Source organism: Haliaeetus albicilla, chromosome 12 (assembly GCF_947461875.1).
Source record: "Haliaeetus albicilla chromosome 12, bHalAlb1.1, whole genome shotgun sequence".
NCBI lineage: Eukaryota > Metazoa > Chordata > Aves > Accipitriformes > Accipitridae > Haliaeetus > Haliaeetus albicilla.
The window spans coordinates 6,606,120-6,632,972 of record NC_091494.1 but is presented as its reverse complement, the minus strand read 5'-3'; the positions used below and the strand labels follow the sequence as shown (position 1 = coordinate 6,632,972).

Here is a 26,853-nt window from a genome sequence, read left to right as displayed (position 1 = left end):
CCATAGCGCTTGCTGTGTGAGCCCTGGGCAGGATCTGGCCACCTCCAAGGGACCGCGGGGCAGATGCTCTGGTGGTGTCCCCAAACCAGGGACGCTTGTGCCCAAGCTTGCACCAAACCAAAACTTTCCTTCCCTGTTCCCACCCCTCCCAAGTTGCACCGGGCAGGGGCAAAACCAAATAAATCTGCGAGATTTGGGCAAAGGATTGGGTTCAACTGATTTACACCAGTAAGGAGCTGGCCCTTTGATTTACCCCAGGAGGAAGCAGAGATGTTTGCATCCCATGGAGGGGCGGGGGGGGATACAACACACACACACCAGCATTTCAGTCCCTGGGCTTCGAACCCCTAAATCTTGGCATGGGAGGGGGGGTGGAGGGAGCAGCCAAAACCCGGTGGAGAGTTGGGAAGAAGGGGGCTGGGTCAAGCTGCCTCCTCTCCCGAAAAGCTCTGCCTAATCAAAGGGAGAGCAGAGCACGGGGTTGGTTGTTTTTAATTTTCTAAACCCCAGGGTGGCCCCCAGCCAAGGCCTCCTGGCGATGGAGGGGATAAAGTTCCCTGAGCCACCGCAAGCCTCCGCTCGCTTGCCGGTGTTCTGAACTTTGCCTTTAAGTTTGCATGGCTGCATCCGCGCCAGGCTCCGGCGAGCGGATGCTTTAGACCCCGCTTAGCAAGGCCGTGCTTCTCCTGAGACCCCCACCAAGCCGAGCTTCTAGGTGCCTTGCAAGGAGGTCGCTGGTTGGAAGAAGGTAACTTTCTTTTGTCTTCTTTCCTCTTTTTTCTTCAACCCCCTCCTTTCTGTCGTCACTTCTCGCACGCTCGGCGTCGCGGGGAGAAGCTGGGCTTAATGAACCGATGGAGTTGATCATGCCAGGTTGTAAATGTGAGCTGCCATCTGCAGCCTGTTTGCTTATGGTGGGGCAAATCCTGCTCTGGGGGTGCAGGAACCCCCCCAGAATCCCAGCTCTGCCCTTAAGCAGGGATTTTGCCTTCCTCTTGTGAAGCAGTCTTGGGGCGGGGGGGCTTTTTCTGGGAGATGCTCGCTTCCCATCAGCATCGCAGGGGCAGAGGTTATGGGGTGCTCTGCCCTGAACCCCCCCACACACTGCTTTCCATGCTGGCGGGTGACTTTGTCAGCAGGTTTCGGTGCGATCCTGCAAACTCCTGACTTTTCCCCTTCCCCTGGCTTGCAGGGGGGGCTTTGTGTGCAGCAGGTGCTGCTGCCTTTCCTTTGAAACGAAGGGGGGGGGGGTGTCAGGAGCCTAAAAATAACCTTAAGCAGCCTCCTTGGCTTAAATGTTTAAGCTGCCTTTGCTTTTAAAATGCAAAAGGGGCTTCTTCAGCTTTCTGGTGAGTGTGTTTATGATCTCCGTGGTGGATTTATTATCTGCAGGCTCCAGTTCTGCAGAGGAAAGGCTTTGTGAAGAGCTGGAGAGGCTCCACGGGTCTCCCTGGGGTGGTGGAGGTCGGGTGCGGGAGGGATTTGGGGGAGAGGGGGGGTTGGATTGGATGAGAACCGGCCTCGCCATGTCTTAGCTGGGAGGAAAATGCTATCAATCAGAGCTGGATGGCTGGGTGGGATGAAAAACTTCCTCCGGAGCTTTCCCTGACCGGGGCAGGGGCTTTCCCAAGGTGATGGGGAGAGCCGTGGGCTGGGGCGCAGCGAGTTCACCAGCCACTGGGCTTCCTGCATCAGCTCACTAGTGCAATGAGTTTGCTGTTCTCAATCCCCTGGGGCTGAGCCTGTCCTGGGGAAAGGGTGGGCAGCGAATTCCCGGAGGTGCCAGCCTCCGGCTGGATGGTCCAGGGTGCGCGTGGGCTCCTTGGCACTTGTGTTTGGGGAACTTGGGGACAGCGTGGGATCTTCACACTGGAAAAAGCTCTGATTTTCCAGAAGGATGATCAAAGTCTTCAAAAAGCTCTGGGCAAGGGCTGGCTGAGGTATCTTTGGTGCTTGGAGGGCTCCAAAGTCATCAGTGGAGGGAAGGGATGGGACCGACTGTCCTCTTGCCTTTCCTAGCTGAGCACAAGTGGCTACAAACCAACCTTTCTGATCTCATTTTGGGGCTGGGACACCAAGTTTGGTGGACTTTGGGGCTGAAGTTGGCTGGTTTGGCTTGTGCTGACATGAGACCAGGATATGCCCCTCTGAACATCAGCTGAAGCTGCTAAATCCACCTTTGGGAAGGCCATCCTCTTTGATGTCTTCCAAAGCTGTTCCTGTGCCACCTGGCTTTGCAGGGACCAACCCAGCAGCCACCAGTGCGGCTCCTGAATGGCAATTGAATTAGAGGAGATCTCACTTAAACAACTCTTTCCCCCCCTCCGCCTCCCTGGCCCAAGGGCTCCCTGAACAATTGTGAAATGAGATCTTTATCATTTTTATTAAAAGCTGTACACAAGGCATCACCATTAGGCTGGATGGGAGGGGGGGGGTAATTCCCTTATGGCTCCCCTCTTCTTCCCTCCACTCCCCTCCCCAGTTTAATTCATAGCGGTGGGATGCAAAAGCTCCCCAGAGAGTGATGGATAGTGGGAAATGAAGAATACGAAGGAGCTTTATTGAACCCATCAATCTCGGGCAAGGCTGCTGCGATCAAAGGCCCAGCCTGTTTCGGCAGAGGTTACGTGGAGGAGCAAAGAGATCAAGTTTCGGGGAAACCCAGGGCACAGAGGGGCTGCAAAACCAGTGAGCTCCTGGCTCAGCCTCCTGGACCAGAGGAGCCAGCGCCTGCAGAGCAGGGTGGAGAGCATGGCCTTGCCCTGGCTGGGGATGCTGATCCTGCTGGGATTTTGGCACACCTGCATCTCCTCCTCTTCTGGGACACCAGCATTTGCAGCCTGTGCAGGAATAAGGGGGTTAACTCTTCCCTGTGCTGTGGTGAGGCTGAAGACCTTAGTCGCGTGCTTCTCCCCAGCTGAAACGCTCATCCCCAGCGAGGTATCTCCTCCAGCACAGCACCAGCCCCGTTGGCCAGGGCTGTAAGAGACTCGTTGCAGTCCAGGCTTGGATGTCCCCGTGTCACATCATCACTCGTTCAGCCTTGCTCTGCCCCGGCTTGCCTGATGGCGTCCAGCAGATGGGTCAGAGGCTCTGAAGCACCTCCTGATTTTTCCAGACCGTTCATGACTTGTGACCAAAGCGTTGCCACCCTGCCTGGTGGACTGCAAAAGGAGACCTTCCGCTGGAGCGGGACAGCATCCGTCTCCTGAGGGTGAGTGGGCTGGTCTGGAAGACTTGAAGATCACCTGGTGCTGGCACAGTGTTGACCCACCTTGGTCCCATACCCAGCCAGAGACGGCGTCTGGGTGCGCATGATACTCCGAGCAAGGATGGGTTGGAAGGGGAGCTGACACACCGCCCAGGGAGCTTGTCAGATTGGTCTTGTGCTCTTGCTGCCCAGCACAGATTCAGGCTGCGACTTGCCTGGCAGGGGTCCCTGACGGCTCTGTGCACCGTGCCTCTTGCTGAGCCTTTCTCTCCTTTCCTTTCTGCTTTTCTGTGGCCTCTGTGTCCCCAGGTGGCTGCAAATCAGGGCATTAGTAAGGTGGCATCTGCTCACTCATTCAGAGGTGGATCATATGGAGTAATGCTACCTGGCTGGGCTGGTGGGTAGGTAGATCTTGCTTTCCACTGGTTGCCTTTCTTTGGGTCATCCTGCAGGGAGGTGAGAGGGGCATGGACAATCCCACGGTGGCTTTTGGGGCCGGTCCTTCATCTGAGTGTTGCCTGGGGGGAGAAAAAGCATCCCCAGAAGGATGCTGCCCCATGCCAGGGTTGGCAGGGTTTGCCTCATCTGCCTAAACCCCAGCCTCAACTTCCAAGCCCTGCCAAGCCTTTGGTGACCCCACAGGAGGGGAAAAAAGGGTCTTGTGGATGTGTGTGTGCGCTGCCATGAACTTTAAAGGCTCTTCCTACCTTTTTACGGAGCGCTACATTCCTCGGAGGTGAGGTCAGAGCTGCTTCCCGGTGCAGGTGAAACCAAGAGATGGCTGGAGAGTCGATGCCTTGAAGCTGGGACATGCGCTGGGTGGGTCGAGGATGGGGTCTGGGGGCCGTCCAAGTTGGATGCTCGCCTGGGGCTTGTGGGGTCCATCCTTCCTCTACTGGAGCCTGCGCTGGTGGGGAGAGGGGTGGTGGTGGCACCCTGATGTGGGCCAAATGCTGGGGTGGGGTCACCTGCTTTCTAGCTGAGTTTTGGTTCTCTGGGAAGGGAGGTGAAGGTCCCAGGTCTCATGTCCAGACTTACAGGGAGCTCCCAGTGGAGACCCAAAATCTGGCTGGGGACGTGATATCCAGTGGAGCATCAGGGCATGGGGCAGCGTGACCATGGTGGCGAGTCTTGTCAAGTCTGGACTTGTCTGTTCAGAGATGCGGCTGCCTGCAGGGCCGCAGCCCAGATTTGGGGAATCTCTTTGAAGGTGGCGTGCTATATCCGACATGGTCCCTGGTGAACGCCAGCTGTACAAACAGCAGCCTGGAGCAAAGCTGCTGGTTCAGTCATCCATCTCCTACTCATCCCCTCAGAGCCACCGAGCAGCCTGGGGGGGTTTGGTGACATCCCCAGGCTGTGGGATGAGGTGTCCCCAGGTCCTGGGCTCGTTTCTGGGGCTTGGAGGCTGCACTGAGTGTCACTGCCTGGCACGTGGGGATGTCTTTGGGCGCTGCCTTTCTGATGGCAATGGTAGAGGAGGCACGTCGCAGCTTGTGCAATGTAGCTCTGGAACAGCAGCAGAGGGTGTGGGGCTTCCTGGGCCAAAGTCATCAAAAAATAATGGGGAGAAGGAGAAATGAGAGCTTGTTGGGTCTGGCACGGTGACAAAACTTTCTTCCTTTTCATTGCTACAAAGGGAGAGGGGCTGCAGTTTCTTCCCAGAGCTGGGGGAGGCTGGATGCTGTGTGGGGAATCTGGTGGCAAAGAGGGACGTTGGGGACACGGGTCACAGGCTCCCCAGCCACGGTGAGATCTCGTCCTCTCTTTGCCAGCCAGCCTGTGCCGCTGAGCCCAAAACTTGACCCTTGCACTGGTTTTCGAGTCGGCATAAAAACTGTTAAACAACCCAAACAAAGGCTCCGAGTCTATCAGCATCCCGCGGCGAGCAGGGAGCGGCTGAGGGATGATTAGGTGTGCCCCGAGCACTCGGGTTGTGCAGCCGGGGTGGGGGTGGTGGTTCGTCCCTTCTTCCTCCCTCCAAATCCAGATAAAAGCTGGATCCTTGGAGGTACAGCTGGATTTTGAAAGCTCCTGGTCACCCCCTGGCTGTGGGAGTGACCTGAGAAGATAAAAACCTCTTGGATCAGTGCCTCCATCCCAGTATTTCCAAGAGCCCAGGAGGACCCACCTTGGGAAAGCCTGGTTGCTTTCTGCCTCTGGCTACCTCTCACCATCTTTCTCCAGCCCACAGAGGGAGGAAGGAGCCAGTCATGGCAGCCAATGGCTCCGGCGGGATGCATGATGCTTTGTTGGACAACAGCTTTGCCAGTACCGACGAACTCGTTTCTGACTGGTACATCTACGAAACCATGGAGCCGGCCGTGCCACAGGATGAGTAAGTGTCCAGCCCCACCGGTGGGTGCCACATGTCCCCCGTCTCTGCTGGGGTCACCTTGGGCAACTGCTTGCCTCCTGCCTGGCTGCTCTATCCACTTTCTGTAGAGCAGTGTTCCCTGAGCAGCACAGCCAGGATTTATTCCTGGCTGAGCGGGAGGTGATTAAAAAGGCTTATTTTGCCCCCCTAAAAATGCTTTATTTCTTTAGGATGCTTCTGACAAGAGCTAGCAGTAACCCTGCAGCAGGCATGTCTGCTAGTTACACTCCATTTTACTTAACCTTCCCCAAAATACAAAGTCAAGTGCATGGTGTTAACCTGCTGCCCTGACCCCTCTGAAGCCCCCAGAGCCTTTGCCAGCCTAGAGAGGGCTGCTCTGCCTCCATACTTCTGGGTTTGAAGATGTCCCCATGCCACAGCCTTGCAACTCAGTCCCCTACCTTAATCCCCCCTCCCCAGCTCCCCGCAAGCAGCTGTGCAGATTTTGGCTGGGGGTGAAGAGAGTTGGCAGCACACCCCAATCTACTGGCAGGGATGGTCAGCCGGGTCCCTGCACGGCACGGTGACCCTGAACAGGTCTCTTACTTGCAAAATAGGGCTGAGCATCCCTGGGCTTGCATGGATGTCTTCCCCCCCCGCCCCCAAACTGGTGTATCAGTGGGTCTTGTAAAGCCTATTCCCTCTCCATCTGTGATGATCCGCTCTTTAACTAAGCATGCTCCCAAGAGCAGTGCTGTGTTTGCCCCGGGGATGGGACCCCAGGGCCCAACCTCACAGCAAGGACCCAATGCTTCGTGCCCTCCTAGCCGAGTGCCCTTCCCAAGGACAAGAGAAGTGCTATTGGGAGGGGAAACTGAGGCGTGGAGCAGCAGCGCAATTTTTCCAAGATGTCCCACAAGGCTCGAAGCTGGGCATTCCAAGGCCCATCTATCAGCATCGATTGTCCCTTTGTTGACTTAGTCCTCTGCAGGTGGGTTTTATGCTGCTCAGTTGACTGATACCTAATCCTGAGGGCAAGCAGGAAGAGATCCCAGCAGCGATCAGCCCAAAGGGTTCCTCCTTGTCCTTAATCTTCTGCATTACGAAACAGCCTTTGAAATCTCCTTGCCCGGCCCCTTTTTTGCCAGATGAAGCCCCCTGCATGACCCACATCTCTGCTAGAAACCTTTGGGGTATTTTCTGGGTGCTTTCCTTTGCAGTAAAGCCATGGTCAGTAAAGGGATGGAGGCAGCGCTGGGGGGTTTGCCCATCTGATGGCTCCTGGATGCTCTAGATAGAGATGCTGAAGCCCTGGTGATACCAAAAAGGGCTTTGGTATCCCTGTGCTCTCAATCTTGTGGATGGGTGCCCTGGATTTCTGGAGCCTGGATATTTTTGGACAGCAGGAATTTTCTGGTCTAGCCAAGCCCAGCCATTGGCAGAGAAAAAAAAGGCAGAAATCAGAGCTTTGGTAATGGCAGCTAGTCCTATAAAGCCTTTTCTGGCAGCTCGGTGACAGCCTCAGACATATGATGCCTGAGAAATCCTAATTTCACTATCAGACTGTTTCCTGCAGCCTTGCTTAGGGGATCTCTGCAGCTGGTCTCCCATCTCTGCCCACCCTACCGGCGTTGCAGTGGTTTGGGAGGGCACGAGGGCTTGCGTGGGTTCCTCCCCACCGTGAGTTATGGGGCTCAGGGGGTTCAGCTCCCTGGCACAGCGATTTGCTGCCCAGCGTTGCATGAAGGTGGCTGGGCAAGATCACGCCTGGCCTTGGGGAGAGGAGGAGGGCTGCGGCAAAGCAGAGATTAAGGGATGTAACGGAGGCCAGAGAGCGAATAAATAAAGCAAAGCTCAGCACACCTGCTCGGCTGGCCTTGGCGAGCTGGGGGATGCGGCTCTGGGACCCTGTCCCACCTGCACCAGCCCCAGGCAGCCATCACCTCCACCATCCCCTTAGCTCTGGGGCTGGTCCCTCTCCCATGGGAAAGGCATCGAAACACCCTACGAGGGGTCTTCAGCCTCCCAGCTGGCATTTAATAAGCGCAGTGCCTTAAGCAGCAAGGAGAACTGCTGCTTTGTAGGCTGTATCCCTTGAAAAGACACAGAAGAACAGATATGGGTGTAAAAGAGGTAAAGGGGGGCTTCATCCTTCCTTGCTGTCCTCCTATTAAGCCTTGGCATCCCTGTACGTGCAGGGAGGTTGCCCGGTCCCTGTGGGGATCAGCTCAGGGCCACTTCCCTGTGTTATCTCTCTCACTTGCTCATAAAGTCATCTCGTGAGGGTGACTTCACCCCTGGTTGTTGATGGTTGTGCAACCCAGCTCTTCAGAGGTTCGCCTCTTCTCAGCATTGGACCGAAATCTCTGCTGCCCCCTTGTACGTCGGCATTACCCCAGCATCTTTGCTTTGCCCTTTTGGGACTAAATACATGCATGATATTTCCCCCCCCACCTTCTTTCTAGCATGTTTTCCAGTGAAATCCCAGACTGCAACCCCACCGTTTCTCCCAGACTGTATCACATCTGCATGGCACCGGTCTCCGTAAGTACCTGCCAAGTCCTGCATGGTGAGTTATCTGCCCCGACGTCGTATTTGCTGTCCCCAGCTCGGGTCATGCCCGTCTACTCCCAAATAGCAGGCCTGAGCTCTTCAGCTTGAGCTGGAGTGAGATTAGAGCTGGGATGCTCTAACAAGGGACTCACACATCTCCAGACTTTGTTTCATGTCTTTAGTCAATGGAAGGCCTTGATTGATTTTTATTTTTCCCATCATGGTCCCTCTGAGGCACTCAGAGCCTGTAACTTGTCAGAGCAGGTTGAAGTGCCTGTCCCTGCTTCAACCATGGCTGGATTTAGGGTGTTGGGTGGAGATGGTGTCTCTGTGGAGGCTCCCATCACGTTGCAGCGTGTCTGAGCCTCCCATCCAGACCCACCTCCCCATGTATTTATTGCTCCCTCGATTGGGTTTCTGGCAGCTGGCTGTGCTCGTGGGCTTGTCCTTGCTGGTGAAACGCAGGCGTCTCCACTGGAGCTGCTGGAACGGCGTCCCGGGACTGCTCAGGTACCCTGGCACTGCACCCCGGTCCCCAGGGTCCCTGTCACCCCGCAGCCAAGCGGGAGGAGGGAAGCTGAGGTGCAGCATGGGATAAACCAGCTCTGGGGCAGAGGATGGTGGGGACAGGGTGCCCCTGATCTCGTGTCAGGCTCATTCATTCCTTGGCTCGCAGCCCAGCCAACTTTCTGGAGGAGGAAGGCAACCGAGGGCTGGTGGCTGCGGTGTTCGGCATCCTGTTCTCCTCCCTGTGCATGTTGGTCTTGGACAGGGACCCTCTGCCACTCATCGCTCATTCCTCCCAGAGCAGCCGAGGTAAGGCGAGCACCCTGCTGGTCCGCGGGCACCACGCTCCTCCGGCCTGTTCACCCTGGTCCATACTGAGAACGCTGCCTTCTCTTGCCTGTTTTGCCCTCCCTCCTCTCTACCCATCATCCCAACTAGAGTACTGGAAGATCCTGGCTTTGCTGTACTACCCTGCCTTCTACTACCCCCTGATCGCCTGTGCCACGGTCCGGCACAGGGTCAGCTACCTTGTGGGCTGCCTGCTCTCCTGGTGCCATTGTGTGGTCCACATCTGGCAGAAGGTGGATTGTCCCCAGTCACCGAAGGTACGTGTCCCACCTCCTGGGGAAGGAGCAGGGAGGCTGGTGTGGCCCAGGGTTGGAGGTGGTTTTCTCATCACGTCCCTGAAGTGACATTAAGGTGTCACCTGCCTGGGCCAGGGTGGTGTGGCCTGTGACATCTCTGCTTCTCCCCAGATATACAGGTACTACTCCACGCTCTCTTACATCCCCATCATCCTCTGCCTTGTGCTCTTAAGCCTTTGGTATCCAGCCCTGCTCATCAGGAGCTTCACCGGGCAGGAGGAGACCTTGGATAAGGAGGTAATGAAGATCCACGGGGTGACTCAGGGGATGGTAGCATGGGAGAACCCCTCGATGGACCTGCAATGCTTTCAGGAGCTCTCCTGCCCTGCAGCTCATCTTTCTGCCTTGGGGACTGGGAGAACTGGGGTTCTCCCAGAGCACGTGTTCCTCACTTTGTTCCAGCACCGGGACCTGCCTCCCCTCCATCCCTCTGACGGCCTGGGTTGTGGCTCTGTTTGCCTTGCTGGATTTGAAGAGGGAGCGAAAAATCCATCTTTGGAGTAAACTCCTTAGCACAAGAGGCTTAAAGCATCAATGCATCCCGTTCAGGCTGGGACTGGAGTTGCCTTGTTTTCCCGGCAGGCTGGATAATCCCCAGCCCTTTGGGAAATGCCAGGGCTTTGTTGGGAAGACAGGAGGAAAAACCTACTTCAAAAAAAAAAAAAAAAAAAAGCAGTCAGCCCCAGCATGGACTGAAGTGACCCCCAGGTGCTTGCTGGGAGCTGGCTGATGGGAATGAGGGGTTTCAGCTGTCCTACCGGTGTGCCTGGTTTTGGGCTGCTTTGTCGATGGGAATGAGGCAGATTTATTTCCACCTTGGCAGTGCCAGCAGATTTGCTGCCAGCATCGCTCCAACATGTTTGTTATCCAAACGAGGGCTGGGAGCCCAACACCCGCATCCCCTATGGAGGGTGCCGTGGGGCATCGTGCTAGTGATGGGTGGGTGACTAGGGGTAGCAGAGCAAGGAGATGGCTGCTGGGTGGGATGCAGATGCTCTGTTGAGAGCCCCCCCAAGAGGCAGAGTCACCTCTCCCTGCCCCGTGTGCCTGAGCGTATCCCTTTGCTCAAATCAGGCAACTTACTGCTGCTTTCCTTAAGGTTACTGGGCAAGGTTATTACAAGAAGTACCTAAAGGCTGTCCTGTCCAAAAACCCTCGGAAGGGGAGGTAAGGACAACACCTTCTCCATAGCTCTGCCTGATCAGTGAGCGTCCGTGCCAGCCCTGCCTGCCTCCCTGCTGCCTGCAATGGGAGCAGAGAGGCTCCCCGCTCCCGAGGGACCTGCTTTTCACCCTCTCCTCCTTCCTCCAGCTCCACGAAGATAGAAGAGAACCTCCTGTCAAGGGTCCAGACGTATTTACGCTCCTACATCTACGTTCCCGAGGAAGGTAAGCTGCGGGCAGGCGCGGGCTGTGCTCTTGGGCGCAGCAGCGGCTCGGCAAACAGGCTGTCTTCCCCCTCCCCAGGGAGAGCAAATGCCTTTCTTGGCTCTTTCCCCAAAGCATCTGCGTCGTGGCAGCTGCTGCCCGCCGCACGTGCGACGCCTCGGCTTTGCACAAACTGTTGCGGTTTGGGGTGGGGAGCTGGACTTCCACCCGTGGGGGGTATGGGTGGGCTGAGGCAGCGAGGTTGAGCTGATATTGCAGCCTGATGCTTGATAAGGCTATGATAAGGGAATAAAAGCTACAGCAAGGGGACAAAATCCCTAATGACCCAGGAATGGGGAACTACACCTTGCCCCCTCTGCCCATGGCTGTCGCGGGTGGTGGCACACCAAGGGACACGGCTCTGCACGCAGCAGGCACCCAGCTGCTGGGACTCGGTGCTGCGGGTGCGTGAGGTTTCACGGGCTTGCGGGAAAGGGAGGATCAACAGGGAAGAAATTCATCCAGCCGAAGTACAGAGAAACCGCTCCCAGCTATACATCCTTGCAGGATTTCCCTGGGGACATCCCAATTAATGTTTGACCCCCCCCCTCCCTGTTCCAGTGCTCTCCCTCGGGCGTTTGCTTTGGCTGCTGGGTTGGGTGGACCTACAGCCTGCTCCAGCCTTCCCCCGTGATCCCGTGTCCCAGCTCCTCTCTGATACACCTCTCTGATTCTGCCTTACAGGTTTCCGGATCCCGCTGAAGCTTGTCCTGTCCATAACCACGGCCGTGCTTGCTGTCTACCAGGTGATGTTCGTGGTTAAATGCCAAGCAGACCCCCCCTCCCCGCCTTCTTGGCTGTATCCTCTGGAGGCAGAGGAGTCCAGAGGTCATTGCCGCGCCACAATTTTGGCTACGGGGCTGGTATTAGCGTGCCTCAAGGTATTACCATCCCTTGGCTGACCTGCAGCAACCAGCCATGTGCTTCCAGGGCTCAGCCATCCTTAAGTCTTTAAGCTAAGGTGACGGCTCAGCAGTGGGATGCCGTGACCCAGGGCTCACGTGGCACCACTCCCTCACAGGTCGCTCTGCTGCTTCTGGTAGCCGTCGTCCCCACCATCCAGATTGTGCGGGCAGGAATGACAAAGGACATCGTGATATTGTTGGTCCAGTTTGGCTTGGTGCCCTCGGAGAGCCCGGCTGTCCCGGGTGACATGGAGAAGGAGCTCAACACCGTCAAGTACTACCTGTGGTCACTGGAAGGTGGGTTCCTAGCCAGGTCCTGTACCTGTAGGTGACTTTTGAGGATTTTTGGAACTTAGCAGAGAGATTTCTAACCCAGAGGATGGCCCAGGAAACTGGTTGGTGATGAGGCACCTTCCAGGGGGGTTTAAAAACCAGCTGCTGAAGTCACAGCCATGCAGACATGAAAGGAGGCTGCGTGAGCCTGGTGCCGTGCCAGGCATCTCTGAGCAGCCGCTGTGTGCCAAGACGGCGAGGCAGGGAGAGCCGGCAGTGCCGTGCTGCAGATGCTGCCCTGCGGCTGCAGGCTTTGATATGTGCTGGAATCGAGCAGATGGCCCCCGGACCCCTGGCTAATTGAAAGCCCTGGATGGGGAGGGGGGGGGATGACAGGGGTGCCCCCCTCCCTTCATGGCACTACCTGGGGGTACCACCAACCTGGGGGGGCTTTTTATGGCTTTTTCTGAGTCACCGAGCCCCTCATCCTCTTTGTCTTCAGGACATTTCCATCCTTCCGCCCAGACCTCCTTTCCCCCCTCTTGCTTTCCCCCTCTCAGCATTCCCTTTCCTAAGAGCATCTTCCTAGGCTCTCTCCATCACACTGCCTGCTTTTCATGGCTTGCTCAATGATTTTTTTTCCAGTGCTGAGCTAGCCCAAGTACTTGTATTTCCCCTGGCTGCTTGTCTTTCCCCTTCCCTTTCACTGTCTGATCAGCTCATGCCCACCTGGGAGACGGAGATCCCTGTATTGCAAAGGGGGTAGAGAGGGAAACTGAGGCACGGTGCCCTGCTGGGCAGTATGCAGCCCCATAGCTCAGCCCCCCACAATGCTCCTGAGATACTTTTATTTTATTTTATTTTATTTTATTTTTTAATAAAATCCTGTTGCTGGGGCTGGCCGCAGCCCTGACTCAGCCATCTCCCCCCACTCCTCCACAGTCTGCTACATCTGCTCACTGGTGCTGTGCTGCCTGCTGACCTGCACCATGCTCCTGAGGACGCTGGTGATGCACAGGTATGGGTGTCCTTGCTCCTCTGGCCTTGAGCTCGTCACCAAGCCGGGATGCAGCTGGTCTCTCTCCCCAGGAACAACCTGAAGGCACTCTACCAAGGGGCCGTGCTGGATGTTTTCTACAAAGCCCATATCCTTCGCCCATCCCGACAAGCCATCGTCTGCTGGATGAGCTTCGCCGCCTTCCAGACAGCTTTTGCCTGCCTGGGTAAAGGGTGTTGGAGGGGGTGGGTGGGTGGTGGACCCCCACTTTGCACAGCCTACCCTGGATTTAAGCATCTCTTCCCCCTTTCTTGCCCTGTTTTGCAAAGGGATGGCTGCGAGGCTTTTGTTCCTCTTTCCCCAAAAGCAATCTGTCCTTCTGTGGGAAGGGTCATGCTGAACACCAAATGGTTGGGGAGAAAAAAAAAAGCGAGGGGACACACACCGATGACTCTTTTTGGCTCAAAGCCAAATATTTTGATTTGAGAAGCTATCGCAGCACCTCGTGGACTGTCTGTCTCCTCCTCCGGTCCGGGTCTTCACATCCCGGGTACGCATCTTTCCCAGCACAGCCCAGGTCTCCCTGGCTGGGAGGGCTGGCCCACGGGAGGTGACTCTGAGCAGTGTTTGGGGTCATGCATGTGCAACACCTGACCATATCGGCACGCCAAGGCTATGCAGGAGAGTCAAGCTGAAGGTCTGGGAGGGGTGATGGAAGGACAGGGAGGACCGCTGGGTCTATTGGTGACCACCCCTTGGGAAAGCAGAGCTATTTTGCAGGCAGGTTGTTAGTGTGGAGGTAGGAGCTGGGAAGCACCCCAGGAGCTTCTTGCACCCCTTTTCCAGCAAGGAGCAGCTTTTCTTTGGCCACACAGTACTTGGTGCATCTGCGGCAGAGCTGGCTGCATCTCTACTGTGCTGCCATGAATCTACCTCCTGCTTAAAAACCTGGGTTTTCAAGTCATTAAAGCAAAGCAGCGGAGGTGAAGCACAAGCTCAAGCACAAGGAACCACAGCCACTGCTGATCTCGGTGTGATTTATGATTAGAAATCAGAGCTCAGGCTGATTTTTATGATGAGGCATCATAGTCGCAGCCCCAAGTGATGACTCTTCTCAGAGGGGATAATGTGGGGAGCGATAAGAAAGGCTGAACTTGTAATTAAATCCTGTGTGGAGCATTGTGTTTGGAGCCGGGGAGGCAGGTAAGGATCTCGCAGGCTTTTTATGGGATTAAAATGAAAGATATGCTCAGCAACAAGGGGAATCAGAGCAAGAATAAGAACCGCTTCTCCATCCTCCCCTGCCATGGTTTCTCCCCCTGCGTCTCCCTCCCAGGTCTCCTCATCCAGCAAGTGATTTTCTTCATCTGCTCGGTGGGCTTTACCTTCCTCTTCATCATCCCGCTCCAGTCCGGCACAAACACATACCTCTTCAAAATCATTCAGAACATGTGGTGAGTGCTTGCAGCCCTTGGGGAGGGATGGAAGACCCAAGTGGGTGCCATGTCCATGGCCATAGTGTATTTTGGGGTATTCTGTCAAGGGGAGGCTCTATCTTGGGCTCTTTCAACTTTGCTGGAGGTTTCTGCTGCCCGGGATGGTGTCTCATGCTTGGGACCCTCCTGGTGTCCAACCTGCCTCTTCCCTCCCACCCAGGCCCTTCTGGTTGACCCTGGTTGTTGCCGTCATTGTGCAAAATTTGGCAGCTCACTACCAATTCCTGGAGCAGCATCCCCTTCGCAAGGAGGTCACCAACAGGTATGGGGCCCTGGAGTGCCTTTGGGGCAGAGCCGACCCTCCTGAAGCCGAGGAGCCTGGGCCTGTGTTGGATTTACACATTCCCCTGATGTTGTGGCATCCTCTGTGCCATGAGCTCAAGGGGGAAAGCCTGTGAGTTTGAGGGGTTTAAGTGGCTCCATGCTACCAGAGAGGTTTCTTTAGGTGCTTTAGAGGGCCATGGTCTGTTTACAGCCTTGATTTCAGTGGGGTGAAGCTGGTGAGGTCTGTGCCTTGCTCCACCACCCCTGTTTGCAAGCCCCAGAGGAAGCCCAGATCCCTCAGGATTGGCTGGACTGGTTCAGATGCTGCCAGTGGATGTGGTCCCTCTCTCACACGTGGTGTCACTGCCTAAGCTGTACGCGGAAGACCAGGGTGACGGACGGATCTAGGTGTCCTGCTCTGTCCAGCCAAGGCACTTCCACCACCTCCATCACTTGCCCGGCATCACAGGGAGGCTGCTGTAGGCTTTTCTGACCTCCACAGGACCTGGTGTCCTCCATCCCAAACCACCAGGCTTATGCTTTGACTGGTTTCTAAGTCTTCGAGGAGAAATGGAGACCCTATGTATGCTGGAGGTGAAGCTTTGAAGCCCTGACGGTGCACCTGGCTGTCTCCTCCCTGACAGCCTTGAAGGGTGTTTGCTTCTCTCCATGGGACGGAGACACCTCAAATGGGGACTGTGTCTGCCGAGGAGGGAGGGAAGGGTGGGAGGCTTATTTTGGCAGGAGGTTTCCCTGGCAGGGAAGGGCCATGCTTCCTGTCCCATGGTGTTTGTGTTCCTTATTCCTCCTTCTCCACCCGCAGGCGAGCTCTCTACATAGTCACCTACCTGCTCTTCCCCATCAATGTCCTGGTGGGTGTCCTGGCCGGTGTGTGGAGGATGGTCATTTCTGCCCTTTATAACGCTGTCCACTTCTCCCAGCTAGACATCAGCCTGCTGAACCGCAGTGTGGAGACCTTCGACCCAGGTAGGGCACGGAGGGTGTCCCTCTGCAGGACCTCTGTGAATGTGGGGGCCTTTCTCCCACCCCCGAGCTCCTGGGGGACATGGTGTGGGGCTCCTCCATCACCTGGGGCTGCCAGGACTGAGGGTGGCTTCAAACCACCTGCATTCAGAAATGGATAGGTGGGACAACTGGAACAAGTGGCTTCTCCTGATGCTTGCTGGGTCCTGCTTTTCCATCCACCCCCAAGGGTGGGTGATGCCCTTCTGGGGTCCCCTGGGCTTCACCAATGACCAGACCCTGTTCCCACGGGCAGCTGACCCTCATCTCTCCTGCACTAAAGGCAGCAGCAAGGGGACTTCAGCCCTTCCCTCTGCTTTTCCTGCTGGGATTTTGGGAGCGGAGCTCATTCCCAACTCTGAAGGCAGAGCAGCTCTGGCAGGGCAGAGATGGAGCCTGGCAAATAACCCTCCCCTTTGCTCCAGGGCAGGAGGGAGGGGGGAACCATGAAGTCTGGCCCCACCACAAGCATTTACCGTGGGCTGTGTTCCCTCAGGCTACCACACTTACTGCCACTATCTGAAAATCGAGGTCAGCCAGTCCCACCCGGTGATGAAAGCTTTTTGCTTGCTGCTCCTCCAGCTAGCCAGGCCAGAGGGGCCGCCGGGGCTCCGGGCCAGCAACGTGGAAGAAGGTGAGACCTTCCCACTGCTATCTGGGGGGGTGCACGGCCATCGCCGTGGGGTGGCAATGGGGTCTCCTCTGTGGATTTGCCACTCCTCTAGAGATGCTGGTGGTACCTTGGGGTAAAGAGACCGTGAGGGTTGTGGTTTTGGTGCCCTCTCCCTTTTTATGCCACCTCTGCTTGGTATGTGATCATCTCCATCCCAGGAGCTGCTCTTGTGTCTCTGTCTGTGCCAGGGCAGGATGGGGCTCCTCTGCTTTTGCCCCAGGGTGTAGATGGCATCTGGGTGGCCCCAGCGAGGGGGAGCTGGGGCTGAAATCCTTTCCCCCCCTCCCATCTCCTTTCAGGCATCCAGCTGATGCAGCCCAAGAAGGCACCTCCAAGCAGAGCCAGGTTCAAGCAGACCAGAGCCCGCTGGTGGCTGGCCTACACGCTCCTCAATAACCCCTCGCTGACTGCTTGCCGGAAAACCGCCCTCTCTGACCCCACAGCCAACGGCACCCAGCTCAGCTCCCCCAAGGCCTGACCTCCAGAGAAGCCCCCCACCTCCACCTGCCTCCCACGCACGCTCCCGTCCCATCCCGTCCCTGTCTCCTGTTGACTGTCCTCCTGCACTGGTAGGAGTTTTGGGCACCTCTTGTCCATCTCCAGCCTCTGGTCCCTCTTCAGCAGTGACGGGGGCTGGTTTTTAGCTCTAGGTCTATGCTGAGCCATTACCAAGGTCCAGAGGTGAAGCCAAATGGGTTACCTTCAAACCTGCCCTGAATGGAGAGGGGTTGATGAGCCAAGCGAAACCCTTCAGGCATCTCAGAAACATCTTAGGAATCACTCCTGTAATGAGCCCACCAGTTCTCAACAGTTGCCTTTCTGACATGTGGCAAGGCAGGCACAAGCCCCCAGCACCAGGGCAGTAACGAAAGAGGGAGAAGGTGTGTGTTTGTGTGTGTGAAGGGATCCTCAACCAGACTGAGCATGAGGAACTACCTGCATCTCAGTGTGGTCTCCCTGTGGAGAAGGTCCCCACTACCAGCTTCTCCCTTTCAGGTCTGATCCTGGCTCCCCTTGGGCACTATACCTAACCCTGGGACGTTTTTTTTTTCCTCTCCCCCACAGTTTTATGAAGGCTAAAATCCCTGTCTGCTCTGGCTCTGAGCTGTGAGGTTGCAGAGCCGTTTGTTTTCTGCTCCCCATAACTCTCATCCCCCTGGTGCCTCTTGCTGCCACCCCGTTTTGTTTAAAGCCAGCGGTTCCCCAGGGCTGGTGACCCTCCGAGTGAGCTGAGCTTGAATCCATAGAAAGCAGTTTTATACCTCACTTGGACGTGCCGAGTTGGGGAAGGTTAATAAATCACATACCTCATTCCTACGTTCGGGCTGTGCTTGGTCTCTTGGCCGTTCCCAAATAAGCCAGACCTGGCAGGAGGGACATGAGGACCACCATAGCCATATCTCTGAGTGGTGGTTGGGACTGACTTTGCTTTGACCATGTGGAGCAGAGGCTTTGCAGTAGGTCTGCTTGACCTGGACATGATGGGACCAAATCTGGGATCCCCCTCCCCACCTTAGGGAAATGTTAATGCAAAGCTGATAAATTTGCTTTCCCATCAAAACATTTGGCCCCTGAACCACAGCTCCCACAAAGGATGGGAACTGAAACAAGACATTTTGTGGCTAAAGCACCAAAGGTAAGTGTCCAATGTGTTGCCGGAACACCTCTTCCCATGACGTGTCCCTTGAAAGTCCTGCCTTTGTGGGCTGGAAGGATGCCTGGCATCAGGCCGCTGTTGCGGGCAGCAAGGAGGGCTTTTGGTAAGTTGTACTGGTGGCTCTTTACTCTTCCATCTCAATACCAACTCAACCACCTCAGCCTTGCTAAAGCAGGTGCCTTTGAGACTTTGCAACCCACCCTGCACGGAGCAGGGCTGCTGGGCCATCCCCTTTGCTCAATGGGGTTTGAGCCCTTCGTCCCAGAGATCTCCTTGGAGGCAAGCAGACCTGCTCTTCACAGGCTTTCAAGGACCTCATGCCCTCTTGCTGGGGTGCTTGCAACACCATCGGTGTGGTTTGGGGTGAGTGAGGCTGAGCCCTGTGCTTTGGGGTTTGCCTGGAGCGTCCTGACGTCTCCCCGCAACATTGAATCTTCCCGGGTGGGAGCCATCCCTTTCCCCAGGAGCCTGCCCCCCTCCTTTTCTATCCGAGTGAAGAAAGCGGGGGCGGGGGGGTGTCCCTGCCTTCAACTTCTGCCTGTTTATGCTGCCCCAGCAGCCACCTGCTGTGCTTGGATGCTCAAAACCCTGTCGCATCCACTGTCCACTAATCAAATACGATTAAAACAGCACTGTCTTAATCGTATTTGATTACTGTCTGGCACATAGTACAATGTCATCTAACTGGGTGACGGCGATGGCACCGGAGGCAGGTCTGGGTCGTTTTCTTTTTAAGACAGCAGGAGCCCAAGGTGTAATTTCTGCTGCTTTCCCCGCTCTGGGCTTTGCGGTGTGCGTGCTTGGGTTTGCACATCTGAGCGTGGGAGAGATGCGGTGCTGGTGGGTGCTGGATGTCCTGCGTGTATCGTGTAAAGGGATGCCCTAAATCAAAGTCTGTGCCTTTCCCTTGCAGCCCATCCCAACCCATCTCCAGCCTCCCAGGCGCTGGGGCTTTGACGGCAGCCTTGGTAATCCCTAAAATCTTTGGCAGCTCTGGGCCATGGGTGGAACTGGATTTCTGCATCTGTTTACACAGCCCTGCCCGAGGCTTCCTGGAGATGTCTTGGCAGGCGGCAGGCTGGGGCCGAGGTGAGAGATGACAGCCCTGGGAGGAAGATGGGAGATGGCTTCATTGCTTTGCTTGTTTTCTTTCCCTTCTTTGACACAAGCAGGGTGCCCTGGGGGTGAATTGAGCTGCTGCTCTTCATGGTGGCTTCTCAACTCTTTTCTAAACCCCCACCATCAGTATGGACATGGGATAGCTCTGTCCCTGCACACCCGCAGTCCTCTCCACCCAACCCCTGAACCCATCAATAGTGAGGCGGTTCAGGGAGCCCTTAATGAAAAATTGCCCGTGAATGGAAATTCAGGTCTGGGTTGTGCTGTAGCTTTGCAAGCGAGCGAGGGACAGAGAGGAGCTGATGGGGGTTGTGGCATCCCAGCCTTGCAGCAGCTGGTGGCCACAGTGGGTCAGGATGGTGATGCCAAGTGCACTATCACCTGCAGCATCCAACCCAGGAACCACGTGGCAGGGTGCCCTCTTTGTTATGAATGAGCGATGCTTAATATGGCTAATAACTTGCTACAAAAGCTATGAGTAAACTAGGCGAACGTGGAGGAATTCACCTTTCTGGCAACAAAACACCAAAGCTAGGGGGGAGCAGCAGCTCTGCGAGGTGGGCAGAGACTTTCAGGCATGGCTTAGGGCTGCTGGGAGCTTAAATCTTATTGTTTACCCGTATCCCAGGCTCCAAATCCTGTTCCCAGCTGAGTTTGCAGGAATAAGCTCCTGTACCCCCCCTATTCCCAGGCAGGGAAGGGAGGACCCCAGCTGGGATAAAATTCACGTTAACAGCTGTATCCTACAAAATGAAACCAAAACTCTCATTGGGGCCGTGATGTTTTTCATCCTTTCTGCCCGTAATGGGAAAAATATGTGCCTGCCTGTTAGCAGTAAAGGCCGTTCGTGCGAGGAGCTGCTGGCTGGTTCTGCCTGGGGACCCCCACAGAGACCTCGGCGCCATACCCGGACAATGTTGATGTTGGCATACGGCAGCTCCTCAACTGCCCCTTTCCTTGCCCTGTGAGCTGTCTGGACATTGAATCGTGGGGTTGGAGAGCTTATGTAGAGGCTTGAGGCTCCGGGACAGCTGCTTTTCAGCTGATTTTGGCATTGGTGCCTTCCCCCGCCTGTTGCAAGCAGTGATGGGGGAAGTTTTGGGTAACCTATAGATGCATCCTCCCTCCAGGGTCATCGTGGGGCGTTGCTACAGCACTGGAAGGGCTTTGGGGGAACTGGAGGCAAAAGGGGTTCCCCTTGAGCAAAGAGGATTGGTGATGAGCTGTGGTACCCCAGATGCTGTTGGGTCTGGGGGATTTTGGGGGTGCACAGAGGCAGCATGCACTGGCTTGTTTAAAAAAAAAAAAAAAAAGGTATTTATTGCTGTCCGTACAGTTTTGGTTATAAGGCGAGGGTGGCTGCAGGGGTCTGTCCAGCTCCTGCAGGCGAGCACTGGCAGAAGGCACGAGAGCTGGACCGCCCATGCCTCGGGGTCGGGGAGATGCTCAGCTCCCTGCCATGAGACAAGGGGTTCCCCAGCACCCTGGGGCAGCCGGGTATGGTCCATATGTCCCGTGTGGGAATGCTAAAGCACTTAAAGAGTGTGTTTATGGCTTATAGGTCAGCTCAGCTTCTCTCTCTGTCATCTGGGTTTTCCCGATCTTTCTTCCTCCTGCTCCATCATGCAGCCCCCACTCACTTTCCCATCAGAGGAGCGCTGGGAAATTACTTTGGTCTCTTTGAGCTCAATCCCTCCCTGCTGGGGTTGGAGCCAGAGCAGGGCAGCTCGGTGGGTCCAGCCCAGCCGAGCATTTTGGACTGCAGGCTTCACCAGTGAAAGGGAAGGGGGGGGCGCGGAAATCAGCTGCATCACATCTGGGAGAGGTACTGAGGGTAGCAGGGCCTGATCCTGCAACATGCAGGGAGGCTGCAGGCACCATGGGTGCTCCCAGCACCTAGCCAGCAGGAGCCTTTTGTGCTCCTGCAAGGATGAAGCCTATGCAAAAGCTTCTCCTGCTCCACAAAAGTGGCCTGATCCAAGCCTGTGGCACCATCCAACGTGTCCTACTGCACCCATCCTGCTTACAAAGCACCATCATATCTCTGTCCCCCAGAGCCATGTGCCCTGGGAACCCATGCCCAGGCTATTCCCCCACTCTCAGACTGATCCTGGTGCTTCCCGTGAGGCTGGTGGTAAGAAGGATGGACCTGGCCAAGGGCCCGCGCGCTTGTCATGGTGGGGATGTCATTTTTGGTGCTGCTGGACCAATGGGACCCTCTTTGTGAGAGATCCCCTCCCTGGGCACAGCTTGCTGCTGCGGGTGGAGGAGGCCTTACGGTGGTGGGCTCTGGGGATGGGTGATGGTCACCCTGTTGAGGGTGGACTTTAATCCTACAGCTGCACTTTGGTCTCAGGAGGGAGATAAGTCAGGACGTGGCAAATTCCGACACCTAGAAAGCGGCAGCATAGTGAGGATCTGCTCTGCATCACCCGAGCTTGTTTGAAGCTCTCAACTAATGGAGCCCAGCCCTGACCCCATGTAAGAAGGGGTTGATCTACCAGCCCTGGGCCTGAGTCTTGGCCCCCTTTGACTCCTGACCACCCGCAGTTCCCAGAAGCTCAGCAAAGGCATGGCACTACGTGAAGATAAATGCTACAGAAAGAGGGGGAACCCCCGAGGCACCGTTTCCTTCTCCCCCCTTTAACAGCAGACCGTGATGCCCAAAGCCAGCAGGAGGGTCCCCAGGCTGACCCGGGGCACCGCTCCTCCAGCTCTGCTCTTCGACTCCCTCGGCATGTGGTAAACAATCACCAGCTTTTCTCCAGCACCGGAGGGATCCATTTCATCCCCCTTGTAGCAGCTCTGACCCCCGAGGTGGCTGGCTTGGGGGTCATCTCGGAGCAGGTCTTCAGCTGGATTCTCTGACCCAGCCAAGGCCACGTTGACCGAGACATCCCGCGTGCCCACGTCATTGACAGCGAGGCAGGTGTAGATGCCTTCGTTCTCCTTGCTGAAGTTGGGGATGGCCATGGTGCCGTTCTTGAAGACCAGGAATCGCTCTTGGCTTTGCTTGATGCTTCCATCCCGTGCCACGTTGGGCCCGTTGATCTCAATGCGGCGGCTGGAGGTCTGGATCTTCCACCTGATCTCTGGTGGAGGGCTGCCCGCCACGCTGCAGTGCAGCGTCAGGGTGAGGCCATCGTACATGACGGTGTTGTCCAGGTTGGAGAGGTAGGTGAGCTGCACGGAGGGGGCAATGCAGTGGTGGTCGGGGATGTCCGTCACCGCCCTGCCCTTTAGCCTGCCAGGAGCCACACACAGGGTAGACCCCCCCTTGGTGATGGAGACGGAGGTGTTCTCGGTCCACTTCTTCAGCCAGAAGACCTTGCAGGAGCAGTTGAAGGGGTTGTTGAAGATCTGCAGCTGGGACAGGGAGGGCAGGTTGTCAAAGGTGCCCTCGGCCAAGGTGGTCAACTCATTGTCGTTGAGCCAGAGGGAGCGCAGGTCCTTCAAGGCACGGAAAGCATCCCGGGGCAGCCCAGCCAGGCGGTTGTTGTTCATCTTTAGGATCTGCAGACCGCTGAGGTTACGCAGGTCCTGCCAGGGGAAATCCGCAATCTTGTTGTGGCTCAGGTCCAGGTTCTTCAGGTGCACCAACAAGGCGAAAGCCCCCGGTTCCACCACCCCGATCTGGTTGTAGCCCAACCACAGCGACTGCACTTCGGGAACCTCAGCAAAGGAGCCTTGCCCCAACCAGCTGATCCGGTTAGCTGACAAGGTGAGGATGGTCACGTTGGAGGACAACCCCTCAGGTACCTCCTGGAGGTCCTTGTAGGCACACTCGGCCAACAGCCGCCCATTCTTCTTGGTGGAGCAGGAGCAGGCGCTGGGACAGGCCAGGCAGGGCCCCAGGAGCACAGCCAGCCCCAGGCAACAGAGCAGGGGCCTCATCCTTGCTTCTGGGAACAGAGATGGGGGAGAATGAACGGGATGGGTCTAGCCGAGGTGGGGATCTGCTTTTTCTCGCCAAACACTAACAGGAAGCAGCAGAAAAGCGAAGCATCCATGTGATTAACCCCAGCACTTCAGCTGGAAATGGCTGTTTGAAATATTTCCTAATCTGAAGAAGGCATTTCCTTGCCAAGAGCAGAGCCTTTGACTACCTCATGTGAGCAGGCAACTTCCCCTAAACCCTTTCTGTCCTCCACTAGAAAATGCCTCTTTTTGATCTTTGATGAAATACTCCCCCCTCGGGATGCTGCTTCCTCAGGTTTGGGGATGAAAAGTGGGAGCTGGGGGTTTAGGGTTCACCCTGCTGAGGCTGGAATTGGGAGAAACAGAGCAACCACAGCTCTTTCACAACCAGCCTTCCCCTAAACTATCGAGTTGTTGAGATTTTCAGCATGCTTTCAAGCCTCAAACCAACCCCCCATCTCCACATTTTTCCATGTCATGGAAAAACCCAGCTTCTCGAGTGCTTTTTCTCAGCAAGAGAGTGTGGGGTCCCTGGCTGCTGGAAGTCTTTAGAGCAAAATATTTCTGAGCTAACTCCTTACTCCCCTTCTTCTTGCCTTGTGCGTGCTTGGTTCCTGGCGTCTGCAAGCTGTGTCCCACCAGGGAAGAGGTTAACTGCGGCTCTGCGAGGAGCTGGCAGCGAGACCCCTTTGTCTCTGCCTTGTAGGCAAGTTTTGCTGCTCCTTCCAGTCCCTTACCCTGTCATTTAGGGCAGGAGGGGGGAGACGTTTTATTGGCTATAGACAGGCTGAATTAAGACCTGCTCAACAACTGGGGGGGGAGGGGGGGGGCAAAAGGGGGTCTGTCCTGCAGGGATAGACCACCCCAGGGCTGGGATTCAAGGGATAGAGAAGGAGCCCCGAGGGCTCTGGGGGTGATGGAGGAGCTGGGGGGGGGGGGCGCACTTGGCCGATGCATTGAAAACCCCTGTCTGGTGTAATTTTGGGGTGCCCCATATCCGTCCCAGGCCAACCTCCCCAGCGAGGTGTTGGTCCCAGCTTGCCGGGGCAGAATCCCCGGCACCACGACCGAAGCGCTGCGGGCTAAAGGGGAGCAGGGCTGGGGGGGGCAGGGGGGATCCCCGAGCCCCTTGAGCTCCCGGAGCAGCCACCCCCCCCCCCCCCCAGCATCCCCCCGGGGCCGCCGTTACCTCTCCCCGCCGCCTCTCCCGCGGCCGGGGCGGGCCGAGGCAGCCCGGGGGCGGTGGGAGCAGGGCCGGCACGTCGCATACCAGAGCCGTGAATAACCACCCAGCCCTCCCTTCTTCCCTCCCTCTCCCGGGCCGGCCAGCCCGCTCTCCCCACGGCCACGGCTCTCCCCGTTGAGTGTGTCCCCCCCCATTCCCCTCCCCGGTCCCCCCTTAGCCACTTCACCGGCAGCTTCGAGGTGGATGGAGCCCGGTCGCCTTCGCTTCTCTGGAATAGGGGATAAACGGGATGGCCGGTTCCCCCGGCCCTCGTCGGGCTTCTCCTCCCCTCCCCGTCCCCCGGGGGCCCTTTTGTTTTCCATGGCACCGACCCATTCCCGCTGTCGGAAAACCTCCCGCCCGCCTCCCCCCCCCCGGAGCTGCTGCCGGAGCCCAACCGCGCCCGCTTCCCCCCCTAGAGCCACCTCCTCTACCCTGTGATAAACTGCTGATAAAAGCTTTTAAAAGTAGATCGTGGGGCATTCGTCCTGCAGCCGACATCCTCCAGCCTGGCAGGACCACTCGGGTAGAGGTGGGCATCCAGGACCGGGATGCTGAGCGGCTTCTTGCTCCCTGCCCTCCCCTACTCATCCACTGGCCAAACTGGAGCATCTCTGGGAGGAAACCTGCCTGCTGCGGGGCTGGGGTTGGAGCAACACGATGCGAATCGCCCTCAGTGTGGAAGCACCGAGGTGTCTGCAGAGGTGTGAGGACCTTCAGCCCGGAGCAAGCCAGACCCTCTTTGGAAAAGGCCCTGAGGAAGAGGAAGGTGGAGCAGGGGGGGAGCTGGAGTCCCCCCGGGAGAACTTCAGCTCCATCTATCCCGACCACAAGCTCCCTGTCTTCACACTTGTGCTGACGCAGCCGTCACTGAGGCCAGGCTGTGAACAGGCTTGGGGTTAAAAATAGTGCCATGCAAGGGAGAAGGGGATTATTTTGATTCTAGAGCAGTTCATCGGGTGGGCTTGCAGCGTGGCTGCTGCAGGATGTGCTGGGTGAGCCAGGGATTTTCTCCAGGGGAGGGTCAGGACCTGCTTTGCAAGGTGTTTGCGGGGGCTCTCACTGCCCCTCTTGGGTGTGATGCTCTCACGGACAGGGCCAGCATGGGGGTTGCTTTCTGACCCCCCCGTGGGTTGATATCAGTGGTGGCCCTCACCCCGGAGCAGAGCAGGCTGACGTCTGGCTGGAGGCGGATGGTTCCTCAGCCCCCCCATGCTGCGAAGCAGGACTCGAACATCTTAAGAGCCCATCGGGAAGGGTTTGGTAGCTCTGACTCAGTGGAGAACACAGAGCAGGGGTGACTGCAGAGCCTAATTCTGCCCACTCGCACTCACGGAGCAGATGAAAGATGCTGCTCTGATCACTTTTACTGGGACCCCAGACTCCACCTGTGATGCCGCCGAGGCACAACCCCTTCAGCAGGTGAGGGCTGTAGTGCTGCCGGTGATGGTAGCGCAGGGGCCACCGCGATACTCTTTTCCCTTGATTTTTTTGATGTGGGATAAAAGATAATTTGGGGATGGGGCGGGGAGGGGGGGAAAGCTTCTTTAGTCTGGGGCTGTCCTGGGCAAAGGGTGCCAGACGCCTTCCAACAGCTTAGGTGACAGCATGAGCATGTGACAGCCCGGGCTGCGTGGGCACGAGCTTGTCACCATCACGCGTGGGCACGTCCCACTCACCTCCCCCCCGGGCTGGTGGCAGGCTCTGCAGAAGGGTTAATGCCTTAGGAGGGGCTGAGCCATCCTACCGGGATGCTTTAACCCTTTCCAGGAGAAGCCCTTTCCAGCCCCCCTGGACACGGAGGGGGTGGGAGGGTGCAGAGCTCCATTCCTGAGCTCCTCTTGTGCCTTTGGGCACCGGGTGCTAATTAGTGCCCTCCTGAAAAGGAGCAAATCTCAGCATAATCCAGCGTCGGTAGGTAGCTCATCACGATGAGATTCCCTGTAGATACGTTAGGCGGGGAAATCTATTACTCTCTAATTAAACGGAGGCAGAAATGATTGTTCTTTTTCTATTCCTTCTATGTTTCTAAGCATGAAACTCAATTATAAGTGTATCCGCTGAAGGGGATTTGTCTACAAGGGGGAGTCCCTGCTTGGCACGGGGTTTTAAAAGCTGGAGCAAACACCTGCGCTGCTGCAGAGCAGCCTCAAATTCCCAGGATTTAGGGGATTTGGGTGGGCAGCCCCCTGCCCGCCGTCTCTTTGCTTGCTGACCTGCTTTGTCTGTCTCCCCCACGCTCCCTGCCACAGGAGAAAGATGCAGAGGCCAGACTTAAAATAGAAAGCCGTCCTCTGGAGGATGGAGAAACGAGTGTTTGCTTGGGAGGGTTCTGCTGGGATGCGGAGGCTGCATTTGGGGAGGGTGAGGGGTTTCAGTGGGGCCTCAGGGGCCACCCATGGATGCTGGTAAGTGGGTGACCGTCCCCACATGACTGCGGGATGCTGCCTTTCAGGCAGGGACACTAGGAGGGCATGTGGCTTCAGAGCTCCAGATAAGAAAAGCAATCAAAGGCAGCGTTAAATCTTCGCCATGTAATTGTGGGCTTAAATCACCAGCGGGACAGGCTGGGGAGGGGGCATAAGTCCACCGGGCACCTTCTTAGCATCCCAGCTCTCAGGACTGGGAGCGCTTGGGGACCGGG

General features: G+C 56.6%; 2 protein-coding genes across 5 annotated transcripts; one reads left to right on the top strand and one right to left on the bottom strand.

Moving 5' to 3' along the window:
- Positions 1-639: 639 nt before the first annotated feature.
- On the top strand, positions 640-17,502 carry STRA6 (signaling receptor and transporter of retinol STRA6). 3 transcript variants are annotated; one of them, XM_069797811.1, is made up of 19 exons: positions 651-748; positions 3,119-3,214; positions 5,399-5,549; positions 7,994-8,072; positions 8,506-8,591; positions 8,758-8,897; positions 9,027-9,193; positions 9,344-9,469; positions 10,332-10,399; positions 10,544-10,620; positions 11,344-11,405; positions 11,681-11,861; positions 12,780-12,855; positions 12,927-13,060; positions 14,171-14,288; positions 14,491-14,592; positions 15,418-15,581; positions 16,114-16,251; positions 16,590-17,502. In XM_069797811.1, exons 3-19 carry the CDS (start codon positions 5,425-5,427, stop codon positions 16,766-16,768), a joined length of 2,022 nt encoding a protein of 673 aa, XP_069653912.1. In that variant the 5' UTR covers positions 651-748; positions 3,119-3,214; positions 5,399-5,424; the 3' UTR covers positions 16,769-17,502. The 3 variants fall into 3 exon arrangements, with proteins under 3 accessions (XP_069653911.1, XP_069653912.1, XP_069653913.1); XM_069797810.1 differs by lacking the exon at positions 3,119-3,214 and having other exon boundaries at positions 640-748; XM_069797812.1 differs by lacking the exons at positions 651-748; positions 3,119-3,214 and adding an exon at positions 3,597-3,612.
- A 2,857-nt stretch (positions 17,503-20,359) lies between these two features.
- ISLR (immunoglobulin superfamily containing leucine rich repeat) lies at positions 20,360-24,545 on the bottom strand. 2 transcript variants are annotated; one of them, XM_069797814.1, is made up of 2 exons: positions 24,397-24,545; positions 20,360-22,968 (listed from the first exon to the last, which is right to left on the bottom strand). In XM_069797814.1, the coding sequence occupies exons 1-2, from the start codon at positions 24,530-24,532 to the stop codon at positions 21,710-21,712; spliced, it is 1,395 nt and encodes a 464-aa protein (XP_069653915.1). In that variant the 5' UTR covers positions 24,533-24,545; the 3' UTR covers positions 20,360-21,709. The 2 variants fall into 2 exon arrangements, with proteins under 2 accessions (XP_069653915.1, XP_069653916.1); XM_069797815.1 differs by lacking the exon at positions 24,397-24,545 and adding an exon at positions 24,174-24,273.
- Positions 24,546-26,853: the final 2,308 nt, after the last annotated feature.